The sequence below is a fragment of the Pygoscelis adeliae genome, unplaced genomic scaffold, assembly GCF_000699105.1.
Source record: "Pygoscelis adeliae isolate BGI_AS28 unplaced genomic scaffold, ASM69910v1 Scaffold27, whole genome shotgun sequence".
Lineage (NCBI taxonomy): Eukaryota > Metazoa > Chordata > Aves > Sphenisciformes > Spheniscidae > Pygoscelis > Pygoscelis adeliae.
Genome location: NW_008825410.1, coordinates 7,422,878 through 7,443,699, shown reverse-complemented (window position 1 = coordinate 7,443,699; position 20,822 = coordinate 7,422,878). Strand labels below are relative to the sequence as shown.

The following is a 20,822-nucleotide window of genomic DNA, read 5'->3' as shown; positions in this document are numbered from 1 at the left end:
TCACAAATAAATAAAATAGCTTTCTCCCTCAGGTAGGTGGTTTTTGCATAGCTTTACTTTTTTGTAACAGTAATTACTGTACATCTTGATGAATGAGAAGTGTGGCAGTTTCTCTGACACTGTTGAACACACATGCACTTTTCTATTGAGTTATAAAACTGAAGGATTGAGAGGGACTCATAGCAATTAAATCATCACAATAAGGTGTCTAAAAAGGTCAAATAAAATGTCTAGATGTGCTGACCAATCATCTAAATCATCCACCAAAGAGTTCTCAACAGGAAAACACTGCATTACTGTATAGCCACAGCCAATTGCTCACAATTTTTATGAAAAATTAGGCTTTTAAACTGTTTAGTCAGCTGTGTTGTGTTATAAGAAAAATGAAAAAAACAACAGAATCTGCAATTAATAACAAAAAAATACATTTGTAGTGCTGGACATATCTTAAAACTTACAAAATACTTGTTATTTTAAAAAGAATTAAGATTTAACAAAAATATGATTGCATGTCAGCTGTATTTTAAAATGGCTTAGGCATGTATGTATTAGGTATCTATCATGTGTCTATGAAGAAAGAAGGAAGACAGAAGAAACAGAAACATGTAAATTTGAAATGTATGTTAAAATATGTCACATAAGATTGTGGGTGAATTACAGCACTAACTTGCAAATGATTTTCTTATGTAATTAAAAGGTCAAAGCAGTTTGACCTGAACTCGAAATTTAATTTAAATTTAGTTGCTGCTTTATAACATTTTGTTTCAAAAGTTCCAGGCAGAAGTGAGATGCAGAATTTCTATAGACCCCTTTTGTTGTACCTAACCAGATATTGACTGCTATCATCCAAGGACACATCAAGCTATAGGACGTCATTGATCCAATATAGCTTTGGTTTTCCATTATAAAAGCTTCCCTTTCATTAGAGTTTTAAAGAATCTAGTGTGAGAAAGTAAAGACCCTGTATTCGTGACCTGAAATAATCTACTCTTTATGAAAGGCTGACAAATCACAGAGAATCAAAGAACGCGCCTGCGGCTGCAGAGGTTTTATCTGTGCCTAATCTAGGGGTTGCTGGAAAATTCAATGCATAATTGAAGATTCATCAAAAAGAACTTCTCAGATTAAAAGCTACGTTTACTGTGTGAATGAGAAATCCTGGTGTGTTGCTTTGCTTCCGTGTTGTTTGAAGTCAGTTTCTTTTTTTTAAATTTCAAGAATAAAAGAAACAGCTCAAGGAAAATGAATAATCACATCAGGTGCTGGTTTGGCCTGAATTATTTTTTATATAACAGCATACTATTCTGAGCTGTTCATGAGATGCTCAAGATGGAGAGCTGCCCAGTCCCAGGCCAGCCACCTGCCATGGAGCAATGACTCGCAGGGCAGAGCATGGGTACAGCTCAGCTGGGAACGCGCCTCATGTACAGAGCAGACACGAAATGGGAGAGTGAAGTGCTGACTGATTCACCTTGTCTATTCATCTTTAAGAGCACTGAAGCACTTCTCACAACAAAATGAAAAGCAATTTGATTTCAAGAAGAATAAGAGAAAGAAAGGTTCAGGGACATTGCCATAGGAAAAATGCCTAAAAGCACCACCCTGAGTTTATAGATGACCTTATTCCAAGGGACCACTTATGTGTCAAAGCTATGTCAAACAACAATACTGCCAACAAATGGACAATTCAATGCCCAGTACTGCATGTGACCAGCTATACTGTGGTTAGGGACAGCAAAATGACAGAGGAGCGACTGGCGAAGAGGGGGATGGCAACTGCCTCCTGTGGAGTCAGCAGATCTCTAATTTGAGGGATGGAGAAAATAATGGCAGAATATTACTAAAAAACAAATGACAAAACCAGACCAAAATGCTAAGTGGCATCTACACACCGTGTCTTTTCAAAACTTGAACAATTCTCTGCGAGGGCACTGAGACACCACTATGCTCAGCTGTCCTGACCCACTGCACCTGGGACCTCTGCCCATGGGGTTGGGGACTCCATGTAAGCTCAAGCCCAAGCTGAAGCTATGCTGTAGGTGAACCGGTAGTCAGCCCCATCTTTGATCTTGTCTCCTGGACCGACCTTGGATCTATGCTGAAGGTAGCTTGTCTCCATTACTGTCCCTGGCCGTGTCTCCTTGGATGGACCTTGGAGCTGTGTTGTAGCCTTATCTCTGGCCCCATTGCTTTTTGCTGCTGACCAGACTCCTTGCATGGACCTGGCTCATGACCTCACCTTCTCTGGGACTGCTGACGGGAGCTGCTTCCTTTGGTCCTTGCTTGAGCTGTGCTGCTGGCTGCTGTGCCTCGCCTGCTCCCTTGCTGCTTCCAGCCTCGCCTTGCCAACCTGGCTTCCTGCCTTGACCCCGGGCCTGCCTCGTCACTGCAGACTCGGCTGATTGTCACTAGTCTGCGGCTGACCCCAGCTGCTGCACCTGAGCTGCTGGACTCACCCTGCGCCCTGCCCGTGCCTGCTGCCACGCTTGCTGCCGGTTCCCCTGCCCCTGGGGGAAGCTCGGTGTTCCCTGTCCAGAGGAAAGGCAATCAAAGACAATAATATTCCCCTTTATATCAGTGGAAATATAATTTATTTCAATTTGCTCAGCAAATCATCCTCTGCTTTGATAGACCATTCCGAAGCCCACAGAAATCAACATAAATCTTTCCTTTCTCTTCAGCAACTCTACATCAACAGTGAATACAGACTCAGCCTACATCTAATGACCCAGTCCTATTCTAACTAACAGCAAAATTCTCATCAACTTCAAGGGAGAAGGAACAAAACTCAGGTCTCAGTCCTTGAACCCACAAAGAAGATGACAAAAGCAGTCCCCTGCGGATCCCCACTTAACAGAGGCCTTTATCAGTAAGACAAGGTGATCTTATTAACTTGCAAGGGGAATGTGCATGGAGAAATACAGGATCTTTGCTAGTACAGAGACGTAGATATAAAATGCATATGTTTATTAACAAAATGTCATGTAATAATTCACTACTACGAATGAGTTTATAACACAATATTATTATTTAGAACTAGCATCATATCCTCTCTTAACAGAGTTAAATAATACTGTATTATTATAATACAGTTAATAACTGTATTAATACAGTTAAACATTTACTTAATATGTCCATATTTGGAAGATAATTAAACCTGCTGTTTTATTAAAGAGTTATAAAGAGAGTTGTAAATGTTTAATTTACTAAGCAGTTGCTAAGCTTATTTGCCCTGCTGCTCTTCGACATAGATGTGGAAGGCTGAAGTCCTTTGAGAGTCTGGTAAAAGCTATTTCTACAATCTGATTTTGATTAATGAAGTTCAGTGGATAATTTGACAAACTACAGACATTATTTACAGACAAAAAAATCATTTCTTACCTCCATTGTCTTTTAGGTGCAGTGCTATCTTGGTGTCATCTATAAAGGAAATTCAAAGTTAGTTGTAGGAAAATGCATTTTTCGAAGTCATAAGTCATTTTAGGAATGACTTTCTAATGTCAAAGAAATTTCACAATTAGGACATTATTTGGTACTCAACTCAATGAGAGTTAGATTGTGGTGTTCTTACTTATACTAAGCAATGCTTAGTATAAGTATACTTCCTTACTACTAAAAAACCATTTATGAGAGTGTTACAGTGTAACAGAGGATTCAAAATACTGGTAAATAAGGGTCTGTCTCATAACACTTACAAATAATTCATTTATGTTACATGTTCACATATAGCTTGAGCATTCTGTCATATTAAGGACTGTATGAACCAATATATGACAATAAAATAAAACAATGACTTAGTTCCTCTTCCAAGAATCATGAAGAGGTCTACCAGTTTTAAATCCTATTTATTTCCATATTCCTCTTCTTGTTGTGAGCTTTAACGAACAAAATGCCAGGGAATAATGCTGCTAATGCAGTCCAAATCCTGCACCAACAGTTTCTAAACTTCTCTTGCTGCAAACAAAACCAGCCTTTCTTATCAGTAGATTCTCACCTTGAAATGCCTCCAGTTCAAATTTTCCTGTCACAGGCCACTTAAAAAATCTGCCTGTACCTGGTACTTTTTCTTGTCTTAACATACAATTCCAATAGAAAACTCCCCCCTTTCCTTTTATAGATGCTAAGATGCTATTTGATTATTCTGGGTTAGCTTTTGTACCCAGCTGAATTTTCCCCAGAAGCAGGAAAGCAGGATATCTCAACCACAGAAAGGCAAGATTTAAGCAGCCAGTGGAACGAGGGTGAGAACTGACACACCATCACTTAACCTGGTTAATTTGATTCAGAAGCCTATAGAAACTATTTCACAACAGTGAGCACTACCTGAAAAGAACAGTGTCAACTGACTGAAAAAAAGTAAACAGGCAAATTTCAAAGAGGTTTTTAATTTGGGTTACCTCTAATTTTCTCCTGGCTAAATAGAATACCCAAAGGGATTCAAAATTCATTATGTCTGTGACAGGAGTTTCTTCACTAACTTCAGCAGGGCCCTCTCCATCTACTATTTCAACAGGTTTTGGACTATGGCCTGATGGTTAAAAGAACACAAACAACTCACTGTAACCACAAGTTCTCCAGAAGTCTGCCTGGCTTGCCCGGGCGCCCCCAGCACTGCCCCCTCCTCCAGCACTCATCGCCTTTGCACCTTACTGTTGCAAGAGCAAGTTGCAATTTAAAAGCAGTAGCAGATATTGCCTTGACTGCAATTCCCTACTCCTTCCACTGCTCCAAAGAGAAAAGATCAACATGAACACATACTTAAAGGAATTAACTTTCTTTTAGACTTGTAAATGACATGTTTGCACTATAGAATAATGCAGTGTATACACTTCACCTTCTGTGGGCAAGCTAGTTGGCAGGTGGGAAGTGGTGGATCCTCTGGTGGTCGTTAAAACTCTGAACTTTGTGGTGGTTGGCAGAAGGGTGGTGGTGGAGTAAGGAGGTGTTTCAGTTGTGTCTATATTCTTCTCACAAATCTTATCTTTTGACTGTTGGGAAACAACAGAAACAAAGAAGAGAAAATTAATTCTCAGTGGAGACTGTCACTGAATGAAGAATTTAAGCATGGACAAGCTGTCAGGATAAAAAGAATGAAAATGGAAACACTAAATAAAGGAATTTCAAGAGCTTCTATTTTCTTTTTTTTTCCCTTTGAAGTGCTCTACATAGCATTCAGCAACATATATTTTTCATTTAGCTGCAAAACTTACAACCCTCAATTGTTAATGACAAGGTTTCAAAGTCAGCCCTGAATGCCAAACATGTTATTTCCCCCAATCATATTTTAACATCTAAGATTATAATTCAGATTTTCACTCTTCTATTGTGAATGCTCATTGCTATTGGTCTGGATGCCATAACACGTTAAAAAAGATACGTGGGAATTAAATTGCAGCTCTTCAGAGTGAGTAATGGGTAGTTAACTGGAGCATTTAATTAGGCTTTACATGCAGTTATCACAGAAGAATATGCATATATGTGTAAAATGCGTGCATGTATTCAGCCTGTAGAATATTTATAGACCACACTATTGAGCAACACATTCACTATATTCCTATTAATTCTATATAATATTAAAATTTCACATATTATGTGTATAACATAAAAATTATTATATAAAAGTATTATAAACTATAAACCATAAACTATAATAATCATACAGATTATTATATTATATTAGCATACCATAAATAATATTCACCATCATATAATAATTTAACTTATTTTCATGGGCAAATAGTTCGATACAAAACTCGAGTAATTTTTTCTTTTTTTAAAAATTTCTGGACACTTTTAAAATTCTGCAGGTGTGATGAATATTTTCTTTTATGGATCACAGAGTTTTGCAGGAAAATACATCCAATTAACCAGCAGCAAATATGCCAACTGCCTGTAACTCCTGCTGTCCCCACTCATTTTAATGAGAAGTGAGATCCCGCAAAGCGTGTTCTGGCTGTCAAAACCCAGTGGGTGTTGTCTTTCTTTTAATATGTATGGGTATTTTATTGTCCTTTGTTTTACAAGAAACAATATATTACATTAAAAAAAGCTACCAGTATCAGCAGTATAGCTATTCTTTAAATTTCTTCATGTTTTAGCTTGAAAACCACTGTTAATTTCACTGATGTAATTTAATAAAAATTTAGCTCAAAATCTATATTACAGAGAAGGAAACATTACTATGAGAATCATCATTATTCATCCTCTTGAATGAATGCATCTAAAATTAACCTCTGTGTGCTAATTATTGATCCTTCATTGAACTCCAGCAGTCAGCTCAGGCATCATTCTGGAAGATGCTAAATAAGCTGTTACTTCTACTCCAGAGAGCCTGAAAGCTGGACTGTGAGCAGCAATCAAGTAGCCTGAAACTGTGCAAATCAAACTATTAGTTTCTCAGATACACTTAGTGTATCAATAATTTCCTCTCAGATCATGTAGTAAGCCTTGGAGCACTAGTTGAGTTGAAACAAGAAGGGAGAAGCAGAATGGGATGCTACTGTCATGCGGAGAGCAGTTTTTGGATAACTTCATCTACAGGCACAAGTGAGTCCTAGCTAGTTATAATCTGGATTAAAGCAATACAAAGGTTGTGCACTATAACAACAAACACTCCCAGTAACTTTTATTTTATGTTCTTGAAAAGGTTGTCCTCCACAGACAAAAAATCTCACAGAAATTCCATTCTGAAGTCATCAGTGTACAAACTGCAAAGCTGAAGCTTCAAGCCCATGTAACAAGGCAGTGTGTAGGATGCAGTTATTTTGCAATTAGAGTTATAAGAAAAAAAAGTCTTCCATCAGACTGGATTTATATCATTACTTCTCTTTGCTTCTACTGAGAATAAAACAGAATGTGCTTTTCTAACTAGACACTTGGGGCTACATTTTGTCCTCAGTTTCACCTGACATTACACTTCAGAAGGGCTATGCTGGTGAAACTCATGACAGAATTCAGCCCTTTCAGCCAAAATGGAAAAGTAACTGTTTTTTTATGTCCGTCAGGAGATTTAAGTGTCATAAATTAATTTGTTCCTGTTACCACACTCCCCAAATGAAAAAAACAGCAACAAAAAAGAACCCTCAAACCAAAAAGCCTTCTAAAGGGAGAACATTGGGAAAGAACCAGCAGTAAGGTATTTATATATGTGTCTTGAAAATGAACTGCTCTGGTCCAGGATTACCCCGAGTACCTCTTTTAGAGGAGGCCCGTAGTCCCTGTTTGACAGTTGACAGTCCACCACTACCACAGTCAGATATCTTTTTCATTCTTTCACTGCCTCTCCGGGAAAGGACATCCAAACGCCTTGTAGTTGGTGTTTTTTTTTTTTTTTTTTTTTTAAAATATCTTTGAATTAATCTATGCAATTTCTTCTCTACTAAATGATTTGGGCAGATTTCATAACCAAAATGCAAGACATGCAATGCCTGTTTTTCACTTGAGACTGCTCTGGCAGAGGGTTTTCTGAGATGAGAAACTTCACAGTTTCTTCTCCTTTTCTGGCAAGAATCAGAGATCTCAGAGAAAAACAGTGCAGGGACATTGTTTTGGGGCAGGCTTTCTGGTATTTTTATATTTTATTTAAAGTATTTTCTCAGAGACAAAATTTTTATTTCATGTCCATTTTATTCCCTGAAATGGGGAGTGAAATTGCTCAGTCTATTTTTCTTTATTATGCCTTACAGCATGTCCACTGAATGATAAAGATAAATATAGCATGTCTTTGGCCTTGAAACCATGCTTCATAATATGAAGAATTTAATCAAAAACATCATAAGTATATAAATGGCCTCTGATGGGCTGAGGATGTAAACTACTCACATACCTCTTCAGGGCAGCCACTGTCTACCCAATCTTGCCGGTGACGGTCAAATCCACTGGAGCATCTTTAAATGATGAAATAGATAGAAGTTGTCCAGATGGAAATAGGAGGAAAACAAGAACAAGAAAGGAAGGGAGAGGAGGAGAGAATGACAGAGAGAATAAGTAAATGATGTGATTTATTTTAAAATCCGTGTGATTTATGTGGTATTACTTTTATTCAAGAGGCTGTTGCTTGCAATATGAGTCAATCATTTAATCCACCTCAGTGAAAGGCATTTCAATGAATGAGTTATTATTTTAAGTGGTTTTTTTTAATTTATAGTTTTTAAATAGGAATGTCTCCCTTCCAGTAGATAATTATTCTTAAGACTGCACTGAGCCATAGCATTTTTAAGTTTGATATCAGCCATCTGGATGTAAATTGGTTTAATTATTTCTGTCCAGACTCCTTAGCCAGGAAAATTTAATCCCACAAAGGATGTAGTGAACCAGTCACTCACTGCTTTTGTCAGGCAAGGTGATCTGAGACATCAAGATACACATATAACGATGCAATCAATATTCACAGATTTAGGTAACAGCTCCTCTGAACAGCCTTCATGACAATTAGAGAATACTATACAGCTGCTTCTACCTCCTCAGTAGCTACAGAAAACTTAAGTTGCATGCATATTTCTTATCAAATTAGGTGAGGTTAATAACCTGCTTGCAATATCCTTTCTCATTTGCAATGTGTAGCGAAGAAATTTTAAAACAACTTGTAACACTTTAATGTAATGATTCCCCTGGCAATCCCCATCTTACAAGTGTTATCGGTGCTTATGCTGTAACGTAGGGTTTCCTAGACAACAGGTCGCATTACAAATAGAAAGCCTTATTAAAATGACAAGCAAATAACTAAACCATGATGTCCAACTTTGAAAGAGATTCTCTCCAGTTAGGGTTTTTAAATTTTTTTGGGTTTGTTTTTGTTTTCTGCATTCATTTCATGTAGTATTTTGTTATGGGACAGGATGATGTAATTTGGCATCAATGGTCATAACTTACCTGACTGTATGGCAAATAACTTTCTCACTGTCTTTTAATAAGACTAGGCAAGCAAATAAGACCACTGTTATGGTTAGCTGTATTTATGGGGTAATTTTTTGTTCTCAATGAACTGAAAGATGCCAAGACATGCCAAGTACTACCCTACTTCAACCGAGGTAAACAGGTGCATTTGGGAGAATGGAACAGTGGAATAATTTTTATAGTAGGGGAGGACGTTACAAAAGGATGTAAACAATGTTAACAACACACTTGGGATAATAAACTTCTCCATATAGTTATTCTGAGCAGAATCTACAATGTCTTTGACAAAAGATTTTGAGAAAATGTTGATTCTCTTGTTAGTTGTACTTGCACTGATCCACATTCCATCATTTGCAATGTTACTAAAAAAGATACCCCAACCCTAACAGGTGTCAATTATCACTCACTCTATAGTAGCTGACTTTTCCAAAAACTATTGCAGTGAAGAAAAAAGATGCCCAAACCAGAAATGTATTCCAGAGAAATACAGAGACCTCCTTCGCAATGCATGGGAATAAAGTTTTTTCTTCTTGCTGAAGGGTGAGTGAATCAGTGCTATGCTGGGAGCTCGGTGTTGCCTCCTCATCTTTGGGGTGTTCTGTCTCCATGAACGTTTGAGAGAACAAGGAGAACCTTGCTAAGCAGAAAGAAATGATGATGTGACATGCCAGGTATGAATAAAACATATTTTTTTAAAGCCTCAGTCTCTTCTACTTTTCTCTAACTTTTGAAGAGCTTCATTAGCAACTTCTGTGCCCATCTTGAAGGAGAACTGGACTGATTTTCAGAGGTACTGAATACTCACAAACACATTACATTTCAGTCATACTGCTCTGTCTAAATTCTAATGGATTTGAGGATATTCTGTACATCTGAAAATCAAGCCCAGTGTTTAGTGTGACATCAAGTCACTCCATAAATTCCTACAAAAGAGGCAACCACTGCAGTTACATATCCATGCTAATTCAAATCCAACTGTACTTAGACCTAGTAGGGATTAATGACCTTTTGTCTTAGATTTTATCTTGTATCTAAATGGTGTCAAACTTAAGGCTCCAAAGATTAAATGAATAAAAGCTTATCCCAGGTGCACTCATTTACAGTTCTTAAGTCTTTTCTGACAAACAACTGAAATACGGTGGCAAGTAACATTGCTGGGGTTGATTTTTCCCCAGGAATTAACAAACCACCAAAAGTTGAATGCAACATGCAAGGACTTGGAATGGCTCTTTCAAACATCTGAGACACTCTTCAGATGACCCTACCTTAAAGAAAAATACATTAAACCCTGGACACTGTTTATTTAACACTTTCTATTGATGCAATGGTGAGTCAAAAAAATATTATCAGAAAGCAGCTTTATCAGGAACTAGACAGGCTTCAAGCAAACCTGTTTGTGAACTTCCTTTGAGGCGTGTGTCAATGACATGTCAGCTGTAGCAGATACTATCATTGCTGCATCATAGCAGATACTATTATTGCTCTGTCATTGAGTTAGAATTCTGGGAGCTGTCATTTCAGTGCACCACCCGCTCTACCGACTGCATTTTTAAGACCTTCATCTAGTAGCATGGTGATAATTCCCTGTTGCCATTAAAACATTGGAGCAGATTTGATTAGCTATGCCATTTATGCCATCTGTCAACATGGCGATTTTATAACAACTGAAATCAGCTCCTAGCAAAGCAATAACAAAGATATTCTAGGAAATGAGAATAGGGACGTTCATGAAATGTAAGGAATTTCAGGATTTCTGTGGAACTTGGGAGTATTGGTTCAGGGAGCAAAGGGAGAATTAAAGTCTCTGCATGTATAGCAATGATGATTTGGTATAACTAATGCAGCTGAATCTGGGTAACAAGAAAGGTGTCAGAATCTTTTCAGTGAACTGTACATAGGCAGAAAGGAGACGTAAATGTCATCAGATCTACCAGATGCCATTTACCTCTATTTGACAGAGAATATTTAAATGACAAGAAGTGTCCATTCAGTGCATGAGCTGAAATGCTTTGCTTCTTCTCAGAAAGTTTACCAAGGTTTAACCTGTAAAAGCTAAAAACATAATGGAAAATTATCGGGAAGGAAAGGAACAAAGTCTGGATGGAAAAATCTTTTCACCAGGTTGAGCTGGTACAAAACAATCAAGAGCATTAAAATGCACAACATGTGTCCTTTAAACCAACTATTCCCTAGGGTTTTTTTGCCAGGATATGTGTAACAGCATGAAGAACAACATGAAGAATGGATTTCTGAGAACTGAAAGGCACTCCAGAAATCTGAAATGATTTCTTAAATACCATGTAATTACTCAACTCAGTTAAAATGTTTATTAACTCCTCTAAATAAAAGGTTAACCTGGAAAATTAAATAGAAAATCGAACAGACAGAACTCTCTTCTGCCTTTAACCACTAAGGAAGGCCCATCACATTAGGAAAAGATTAAGACACTTGCTAGGTTGTTTGAATTGCTAAAAAAAGAATTTGAATATTTAAAAGTGGAATTTCTTTCCAAGCTGAGGTAGATAGGAAATAAAATATAAAAATAAATATGTATATAAAATATATATTTAAAAAAATAAAAATACTGGAAGCCTTCAACTTTGTGTCTGTCCAACTGAAAAAAACCCTAATCATAGAGTGATTTTTGGAGGAAAAAAAGGACTATCTTTGTGCTCAGTCTGGCTTTGCCTCCCTATACCTCAGAACAGACTCCATTTTGGTTCCTCCACCCTTTGAATATCACTTTCTTGTCACACTGTGCTGTCTGGGAAAAGACTGTATTTTCCTCCCTTTGTTATTTTCCACTTTCCCTTGTCACAAATGCAGAACTATCACAGCTCGAAGTGCTTATGAAGTTCATGGAAGTGTCACTGTGAGTGACTGTGGTATGAATTTGTAAAGTATTTGAATAGTATTTGTGCTTAGCATTAGCTCAATACATCTAATCACGTATCTGAATTCAAGCATAAATGTGTTGTCTGTATTTATTCTTTACTTAAAGATATTGCTTAATTAAACTGTACTTCAGAATAGGATGACAATTTGAATTGTTAGAAGAGGATTTGCTCCCACCTTGCTGTTACAAGGTAAGAATAGATAAGATGATTTGCTTAATACAAGGATTTTAAACATACAGCACTACCAACAGCCTGTGCTATTTTAATGTTTATGAAAAATTCAAATGTAATTACTAAGGCATGGTTAATACTTGATGCAGCATATCTGTGTCTGCAGCACTGAATTCCATCATTGTCTTAACATGGTGTGCCTCTCAAAATTTCCAGCATTCAGGTGATGATAAGGAGGATCAGAGAGTGGCACAAATTTCAGCAGGCAATCTTCAACCTGATGATGGTTCCACAATTTTATGGGACAGAAAGTTTGGAAAAATATAGCTACATGTTCTGTAAAGTACTCCTGCAATATCATGTAAACAGAGAAGTGAAAAGATGTTAAAAAAAGCTGTTATTTTACAGTAAAAGAGATTGAACATGTGTAAGACTTGATATTTGTAACTCTGACACAACATATGAATAGGCAGTAGGCAATAAGGACTCCCACAGGGAATTCTTGCTGTTGGAAGAGCCTAAGAATAAACGTGGGCTAAAAGAAATAAGTTTTATTGCCAATTCAACTAGAAAGAAAGGAAAAAATCCTAGTTAAAGTGAGACTTGGCAGAGTTCTGATTAAAGAATAATAGGAAGATATTTTCTACAATCTTAATGTCAGTTACAACAACAAAGAAAAGATGCTGAAAAGCAGATAAAGAATAAAAAAGAAGCTTTTGCTAAAGGCTCTGCTTTGAATAACTAGAAGGAAAAAGAAAGTGTTAAGAGGAGGGCCCTAGAGTCAAATTTACGAGATTATGGTATCAGAATTTCCAACAGATTCAGCAGAAAATAGTAACAATCAAACATGTTCTCTGGGAAGGAGCCACACTGAAATTAGTCTCTGGTACTAGATTATGTTCTCCACTGCCTTTGACTTTGTGCATTTATACCTGCACAAAGTGGGTATAAAGAGCTAACAGCAATAGAAGTTAGCAGAGAATTCTGATCTGTTGGCAATGCTACCTGTTTTGCACACAAGAAATGACTCAGGGTTCGAGGCAAAGAGCTCTGAAGCACTACTGGGTGTACTTCACATTCTTGTTGATGATCCCGACTAGCATAATTAACCCCCCTTTCTCACCTTTACATGATTGTCTGAACTATTTTCTATCTTTGAGGTTTCAAAATGATCTCTTCAATGTTAGGGTGGATGCTCCCATGATTTTACACTTTTTTCCCAATATTACATATTACATTCCCTTATGGTTAAACAAATAAAAGTAAGTGGCCAGCTGTATTTTGAAAACTGCTTTATAATGCTTTACACTGACAACCTCAGAAGTACAGTTAGCCTCACATACCCATTGCTTTGTCTCTTGTTTTTAAAAGAAAAATAGGAAGGTCACCTTTGGAGAAAATATTTCCTTTTCCACTTTAGAGATGAGGAAATAGAGCATAGGAAACATGAAATGATTCAGCTGAGATAACACAGAATTCCATAACAAAACCTAGAGTTAAGCCCAGATTTTCTGAAAACCAGATGAGCATACACTAATACACAGCTCCTATGCTTCCCATAGTACTCCCAGACATACGGATTGTAGAACTGGGAATGCTACTGAAAAACGTCATCTCAAGTGACATGCAGCAAGGCACAGATCTCATTCACACATTGGCCATGCTCCCTTTTTTATTCATACACTTTTACTAGGATTTTTCTCGTTTATAAAAAAACCACTGATAACATTAACAACTAGTAGAGTCCTTGGGACAGGATGAAAGTGGCCTGGTGCCTACAGATAGTATGAAATAGGGCCGTTTACGTTTCTGTTATCACACATGAACCCCCAGCAATGGTGCAATACATAACATGGCTGTTTCAGTACTAGTGGGCATTAGCATCTGAGCTGCTAGAAAGAGAAGTGTGCACAGATGTTTTGGTTAGGCTAAGTTACTGCTCTTGTTATATCTCATTCACAAATCTAAAAAGTAAGAAATCAAAGGAAGCAGGAGCTACGACAGGAGAAGAAGGTATAATGTGTTAAACTGACTCTACATAAGCCAATGTTTATATGCTTATAAAGTTATGCCAACAAAACAGGAGAGCATTCTGCACAAAGGACATACACAGTTTTGAAATTGCATATTCATACTACTGCATTTGTGGAAAGTATGGGTGAATTTGGGTTAAGAAAAACACCTGCTGTAAAGGCTCAGTGAATTCTTCAGCTAGAGAGCAAAAGAAAGGAAGGACATGAATCATCCTCTGACTGGTTATGTTCAAAGGAACTTAAAGTTCAGAAAGTTATTTGTTTCCCAAATTAGTATTCTACTTGCATCTCATTTTTTCTCTAAAAGTGAGTCAAATTCTGAAGTCAACATTCAGCAAGAACAGTAGAGAAATTACCAAAGAATTACAGAACAGTTGGGGCTCATCAATTTCTTCATTAATTATACATATTGTTGTGATGTCTGGTGGGAAGCAAGTGGTTTCATTAATGTTATATGATAATGCAGATATTGGAAGAGTTAACAGACCTGAATAGAGGGGGAACTAAAGATATAATGGTGCACAAAAAAGCCTTGATATTTAGGAAGAATACTGAGAAAACTTCATTTATTTCCCTGAAATTGAGAATATCTCCTACAGGGAAATGTTACAGTCTCCCCACTGTTTAGGTAACTGGAAAGATTGATAAAATATCTATGCTATAGAGAATCAGTAGACTATGTTGAGAAATTGAACAGTTCGCCTTAGCAGGTGTTAATCTCAGATTATCCAAATTTTATGAAGAGACATGCAGGTTTCAGATTTGTCTAAATAAAAATTTCTGGCAACATTTCATAGGAGTGTGTATAGCAATATGTAAAATTTAAAATATTATGCTAAAATAAGGAGACTTTTCATTTATGGCCCTTCATTAAAGAGTAATATCTAGAAGGATATGAGACAAATATGATTTCAGTGACGCTCAAATTATATCGAGGAGTACAACCATAAGAGTTTAGCACTTCTGGAAAGCAGTTAAGACGATTGTGATCATTCTGGCTGTTTCTATACTAGTAAAATAAACATGCCCAGAAATGTTCCTTGGCACTGAAGACTGCTGGCACAGAATGGCCTATGCCTGAACAAGCAAACTCACTCAACCTTGAAAAGAAGGAGGCTGCACATAAACTGCCAACTGGGAATAATCCTTGGAACAGTCCAACTCCTGCACCACGCTTGGGAACTGTTCTGGACAGTGCTCCTGGACACTGACTTAAATCATGTCAGGGAACATCGTAACTATTTAATGGCACAGAGAATTGTTTTCCAATGCCCAGGGAGCTTCCCAGGCTCTGTTTAATTTGCAAGTAATTCTATGTCAAAAAATACTTGGTATGGGAAGATGAACTACAGCTGTACAAGTGACTGTTTTGTATGACCGCTGAACTGACCATTAAACAAATCTGACTGGGACTGCCATTCTGCATTATATTTCAGTGAAACAGAAAAAGTAAAGAAAAAGAAAATTTGATATAGTGCAAAAACTTTCCATTAAAAAATCTTGATTGATTCCATTAAAAAATACTTGATTTATTTAATTCCTTATTTATTTATTTCCCTTACAATGAGAGCAGAGGAAATTAGTGAGTCACAAAATTGGTGGAAGACAGATTTCTCCATATAATGCAGTGGGTTGGATGCTTATATGAAGGGAAGAAAACTAATGCTTCCACAAAAGTACATTATACATATACATCCTATAAAGTATCCTAGAGTCAGGTCTGATAACCTGGGCTGCCTGTCTCCACAGACATGTCCTGAATTTCTTTCCTGAACTTGGAGGTCTTCTGAAATGCTTTGTTCTCAGTTTCTGTTCTTTCACTTTTTATAAACACTTGGAATAAGGAAAGAAAGGGGAAGTTGAGAAAATGATTATTTAGCCCAACAATTTAGGATACAATGGGGAAGTGGTATCTGGGTTCTGTAATATAGTCTCATGAACATTCAAATATTTGATAAAAGATACACAGCAACTCATTTCTCAGAACATACCATTTTCTGACGGCCAAGGAAGGAGTCAGGAACTACAAATTAAATTCATCTCAGACATGAAAGGGAAGAAATCTGATACCTTGCTCCTCACTAAATTAATGTTCTGCCAGGAGAGCCTATTGGACAAAATGCACCTACTGCACAATCATTATTTTTGCTAATTTTCTAATACACCATTGTTTGAAAAGAAAAAAATTCCCAAGTCGTCCAGCTGTTGTAAACAGTAAAGTTGATTTATTTCAGTCCATTGGAAGAGAAGGTAAGACAAGCTGCAAAATATAGCAGTAGCAATGTTCTATGTACAGCAATGCATAAAAACATTACAAAATGAGGAACTACGGATAACCAAACTAACCTGTTTCAGTACTATCCTACCTTTTATGATTAAGAATTCAGTTAGGACTACAAAACCTAATTTATTTCATTAGGACTACCTTGCTTATATATTTGGCTTATAAAGTGGGAGAACTCCTGTTGTAGGGCCTAACTGCTCTCTTTAGAAACTAAGCACCTACTTATATTTTCTTTCTTTTTTTTCTCTTGGCTTCCGTATTAGAACTTTGAAGGGTTTTTGTCTCCAAAGTTGAAACTCCTTATATCGTGCCATACTTTGATTTCAGGAGTTGTGACCAAGAACTATTTAAAAATTCACTATTTTCTTTAGGGGAAGAGACCAGTTAACTTACTTCTAACTCTTCTAGTAGCACAGGAATAGTAGTTAGCATAAAATAATATAAAAACCTATATATGATAGTCAACAGAGAGAGGAGCGCATAAAAATATCAGCAATTTAGCAACTAAAGGTAACTCTTCCAGACAATTTAGTGTTAGTTAGGTTAAGGAAAAGTTAGCAAATTTCAGAGGTGTGAAAAAGAGATGAGTTGGGACTTTACACATGCAAGAAGTGGAAGAAACAGCCTGAGTGCCAAGAAAACAATCCAAGCAGAGTAAAAATTACACTGTAAACAAGAAGATATGTTGATATCTGATTATTTTAGGTTAAGATATATTATAGTGAGAAAACCAAAGAAGAGTTTGGGACCCTGACTGCATTCCTCTGTTTTTGAACCTGTGCTCCTACAGAGGAGGTTCCTATCTGAAGATGTCAAAACCTTCTTGAAGCTCTGTCTCTGAATTCAGGTAAAGTAGGTAAAATTTTTGTCTTACCTGGTAACTTCCCTTTCAGTGCTTTTGAAGTAATCTTTACTCTTGCGTTTAAGTAAATATCTTATTTTTGAAGATATTTTATCTTTATTTTTGTTCTCATTTCTGTTCTGTATTCACCTAATCATCATCCACCTATATTTCACATTACCATACCATGCAAATTAACATTCTAACTGTTTTTCGTTATACTTTATTTACCCAGTAATGCATGAGCATGTTGTTAAGTATAAATATTTTAATTGTTTATCAGGAAGCCTGTTTTCTTTGAGGTGTGTTCCTTGCACTCTTCTGATTATACAGTTAAAGTCTAATAGTTACATTAGACCACCATTTGAGACATTTATTTGGGAATCAGCCAGGTTATAATGCCTGGTATAGAAACTCAGTCCTGAGAAAGCCCATCACATGGCATAGAACGATGACCAGAAGTCTAAGTCAACTTCTTAAAATGTCTAGGATACGTACAAACTGCATTCTGAGGCATCTGTCTGTGGAGCCCTTTCACAGGCAAGTGTCACCTTTCAGCAGTGAAATAGGAACATGTTTCAATCCAAACTTTCTGGTAGTAGCTATCAATGAACAGATAAAAATGAAACCAAATAGAAAAGAATCTGGGGCTGCTGTGTGACTGAACGTGGTGCAGTTCTGCCAGCAAATGACTGTTTAATCCCAGAGTGAATGCCTGTTTAATAGAGCAGGGCAATACCCACTGTTATGGTTATAGCACTCAGGATAAACAAACAATGCAGAATTCAGAAGTCAGAACTCAACTCTGCTGGGATTTGAAAGACTTATGGCTGGCACAGAAGTTGCAGTTCTAGATATAAATGGTTCATCGAAGACTGAGTGGGGTTTTGTCTTATTGTTCTAATACAATAAACGAATAAAAACTTGCTAGTATGTAAAGGAATTGCAAAAGAGGTTTCTACAGAAAAGAGCTGTGCTACCTACCTATTTATCTAGTGTTTTATCACTATGGTATCTTAGGTGCATCTGTGAAACTAAACATGGAAATTAAACACAGATTTTGTGATCTTCCTTCCAAATTAATCAGCAAAAGTAAATATTCTCAAAGGTATAAATAACAGATGGATGGCTACTTCTCCTCCTCTCAACGGGATTTAAGTGCTTAACTATCCTCTGTATCTTCGATAACTACTTCCTGCAATTATAATAAAACACCTTAGGAATGTGATATATTTGATAGACCTACAGGAGACAGACTTTGCATTAAGGTCTTAAAACAGTCCAGGCAGTGGTCCTTTTTGTATTGACTATGATATCTAGGTCTTGGCTAAGCTGTGTTGCAAAACTGGATACAACAGAAACCTGCAGAGTGGATAATGAATGGAGTTTCTAAGCTTCAGAAGACACAGCAACATCTCTGGCAAGGGAACCAATAGCTAGTGAAACCAAGCTCAAATTTTGAAAGGCAAATGATACAGTAAGAAACACAAACATACAATATGAGTAGTGCAAGTGATGTGGCTTAAATAAGTGGCTGTGTTTATGTCTAGATTAAGAAACTTCAAAATGCTTCCCAGTCTTCAGGTCCAGGATTTCACAGAAAATATTTCAACAGAAAGATTAGGATTTCAGAGTAACGAGAATTGTAGCAATCTTCTGCCCATTTTCTAGAAATAATTTAAAGTTTTGTAACCCAGCCTTGCATTTCTTAAAAATCTGCATCAGTTATGAGCATAACTGTTGTCCTCATGTTGTTCTGAGTTATTCAGGAAAACAAAGCAAGGCATACATATGTAAAAGTACGTGACTAATGTTGCAACTGTAAGAAAACTGGCTAGTTTCTGTATGAAAGCAGGATTCAAATTCAATTGGGTAGATATCAAATCTATTAATGATAGGATAGGGATAGTTTTATTCTCTAGCTTGGGGCTGCCGAGAACATCAGTGAACAGAAAGAAGGGCACTGCAGACGAGTGTGTGGAGAAAGGAAACTTGAGGAATGAAGCTCATAGGACAAAGTTGTGTAGTGGTGCAGGAAAAAGCTCTGCCCTGAAAAACTATGCCACATAGCTCTCAGGAGGTATGTGTCCATTTTAAGATATCAGCTTTGAACCAGGTAAGGGGATGATTCTACTCTAGCAGGTCCCACACACTATCTAGTGAATTGGCTGGTCTTGCTCTGACATGTCCTAGGGCTCTGAGAGCTACTGTACCTTCACTAGAGTTCTGTTCAGAGACTGAACTTTTTAGGTTTATTTGTATTAATCGTAGGAATTGTACCAGACAATCTGTGCTCAAGGGGAATTACAGAAATTCCACAGTAATTCCTCGGAATCCAGCTACTAACAAATTCCACAAACTTATCAAAAAATGTAGAAAGGCTATTTATCTGCTATTTATCCATGTATCAATCTCAGTGAAAAGTTAGTTCATCTGGCTGCAGGCTAACTTCCAATAAAAGCATGTTAAGAGCTCAGGATCATCTGTGTTCCATAACAGTACTTTTAAATGTACTGTTATGTACATTTTACTTATATGTACATCTTTACCATTATGTATTTTTAAATGTACCTTCAGGCTCACTGAAGCTTACGCTGTCTTCTAAACAGAACTGCCATCCCACTTGAAAAGATCTATTACTATGATCTTGTGAGGCTTCTTTCATCAAACAATACCATCACTGGGCTCACTGTGGTTTGAGAAAATGCTTTGTTCATTAAGCACTTCTGTGCCACTTCCTTTTCTTGCTTTACTCCCATCAGGCTTGCCATGCATACAAAATTCTCAATTATTGAATGCTAATTTCCTAACAGTTTCTTGCAGTTCATGTGTTTGAATTAGCTTGTCAAATTAAGAGCGAGCAGCTTGGAAAGGATTTGAAGAAGTTGGGTGTGGAGCAATTTTCTGCTCAATAAAGTATAGATCTAGTTATCGTATCATTCTTATCAGTAATGTATCAGGGCTGACAAATTTACACACTCATTCTTGATACATTTGTTGCACTTGATTAAAAATCCAATTGCTGTCTGAACACAATTTTTAAAACAGAAGAAAAATATGTTGCATTTTAATCAGAGCAAACTATGACAAAGGGCCAGAATTTCTACTTCTCAGATTTTCAATATGATTGCTCCATAACTGGAGAGAAACAGAATACAAGTTAGAAAAATAGAACTGATATTACTTTTCATTTATCACAGGGTAAATTTGATCTAATTCAACAGTCTGCTTGTTAAGACCCAGGTGTTAGGACTCTGCCATGTTTTCATATAAAACCACTCCAGCATAAAGAACTGCTGTAGTGGAATACAAATTCTAGAGACAGGCAGAATCTAAGCACATTTCTTTCACTTTGCCTGAAGCAGCACTATGATCAGCAAATTCATGAAGTTATACAATTGGTAGATTGGAATATATTTTACAGAATACACTATATTTTAAACCTCTATCCCTTCCAAAGCATTTAAAATGAGATTTTACTTGTCATTTGTGTATGAATCTATTACACTGATTGTATTATATATGCTCCCTCTGGTGGTTTACTTAATCCATACAAATGCCTCATTTTTTTTATCTTTTCAATGGCTAAGATGCTGTGGCCAGTTTTGTAATAACAGCACACTACTATCAGCTAAATAGTGTTGGGATATAAACAGCCTGAGTATAAATCAGCAAGTCTACCTCCCATCTTGTAATTTGGA

The 20,822-nt window shown here is 36.8% G+C and overlaps 1 protein-coding gene across 1 annotated transcript in view; it reads right to left on the bottom strand.

Moving 5' to 3' along the window:
- Positions 1 to 20,822, bottom strand: part of PLXDC2 (plexin domain containing 2) — a 156,523-nt gene that overhangs the window by 25,881 nt on the left and 109,820 nt on the right. The window contains exons 10-12 of the mRNA XM_009330608.1: positions 7,826 to 7,886; positions 4,835 to 4,988; positions 3,382 to 3,420 (exon numbers count right to left, since the gene is read on the bottom strand). Of these exons, the coding sequence (XP_009328883.1) occupies positions 3,382 to 3,420; positions 4,835 to 4,988; positions 7,826 to 7,886 (254 nt within the window). The remainder of the gene's footprint in view (positions 1 to 3,381; positions 3,421 to 4,834; positions 4,989 to 7,825; positions 7,887 to 20,822) is intronic.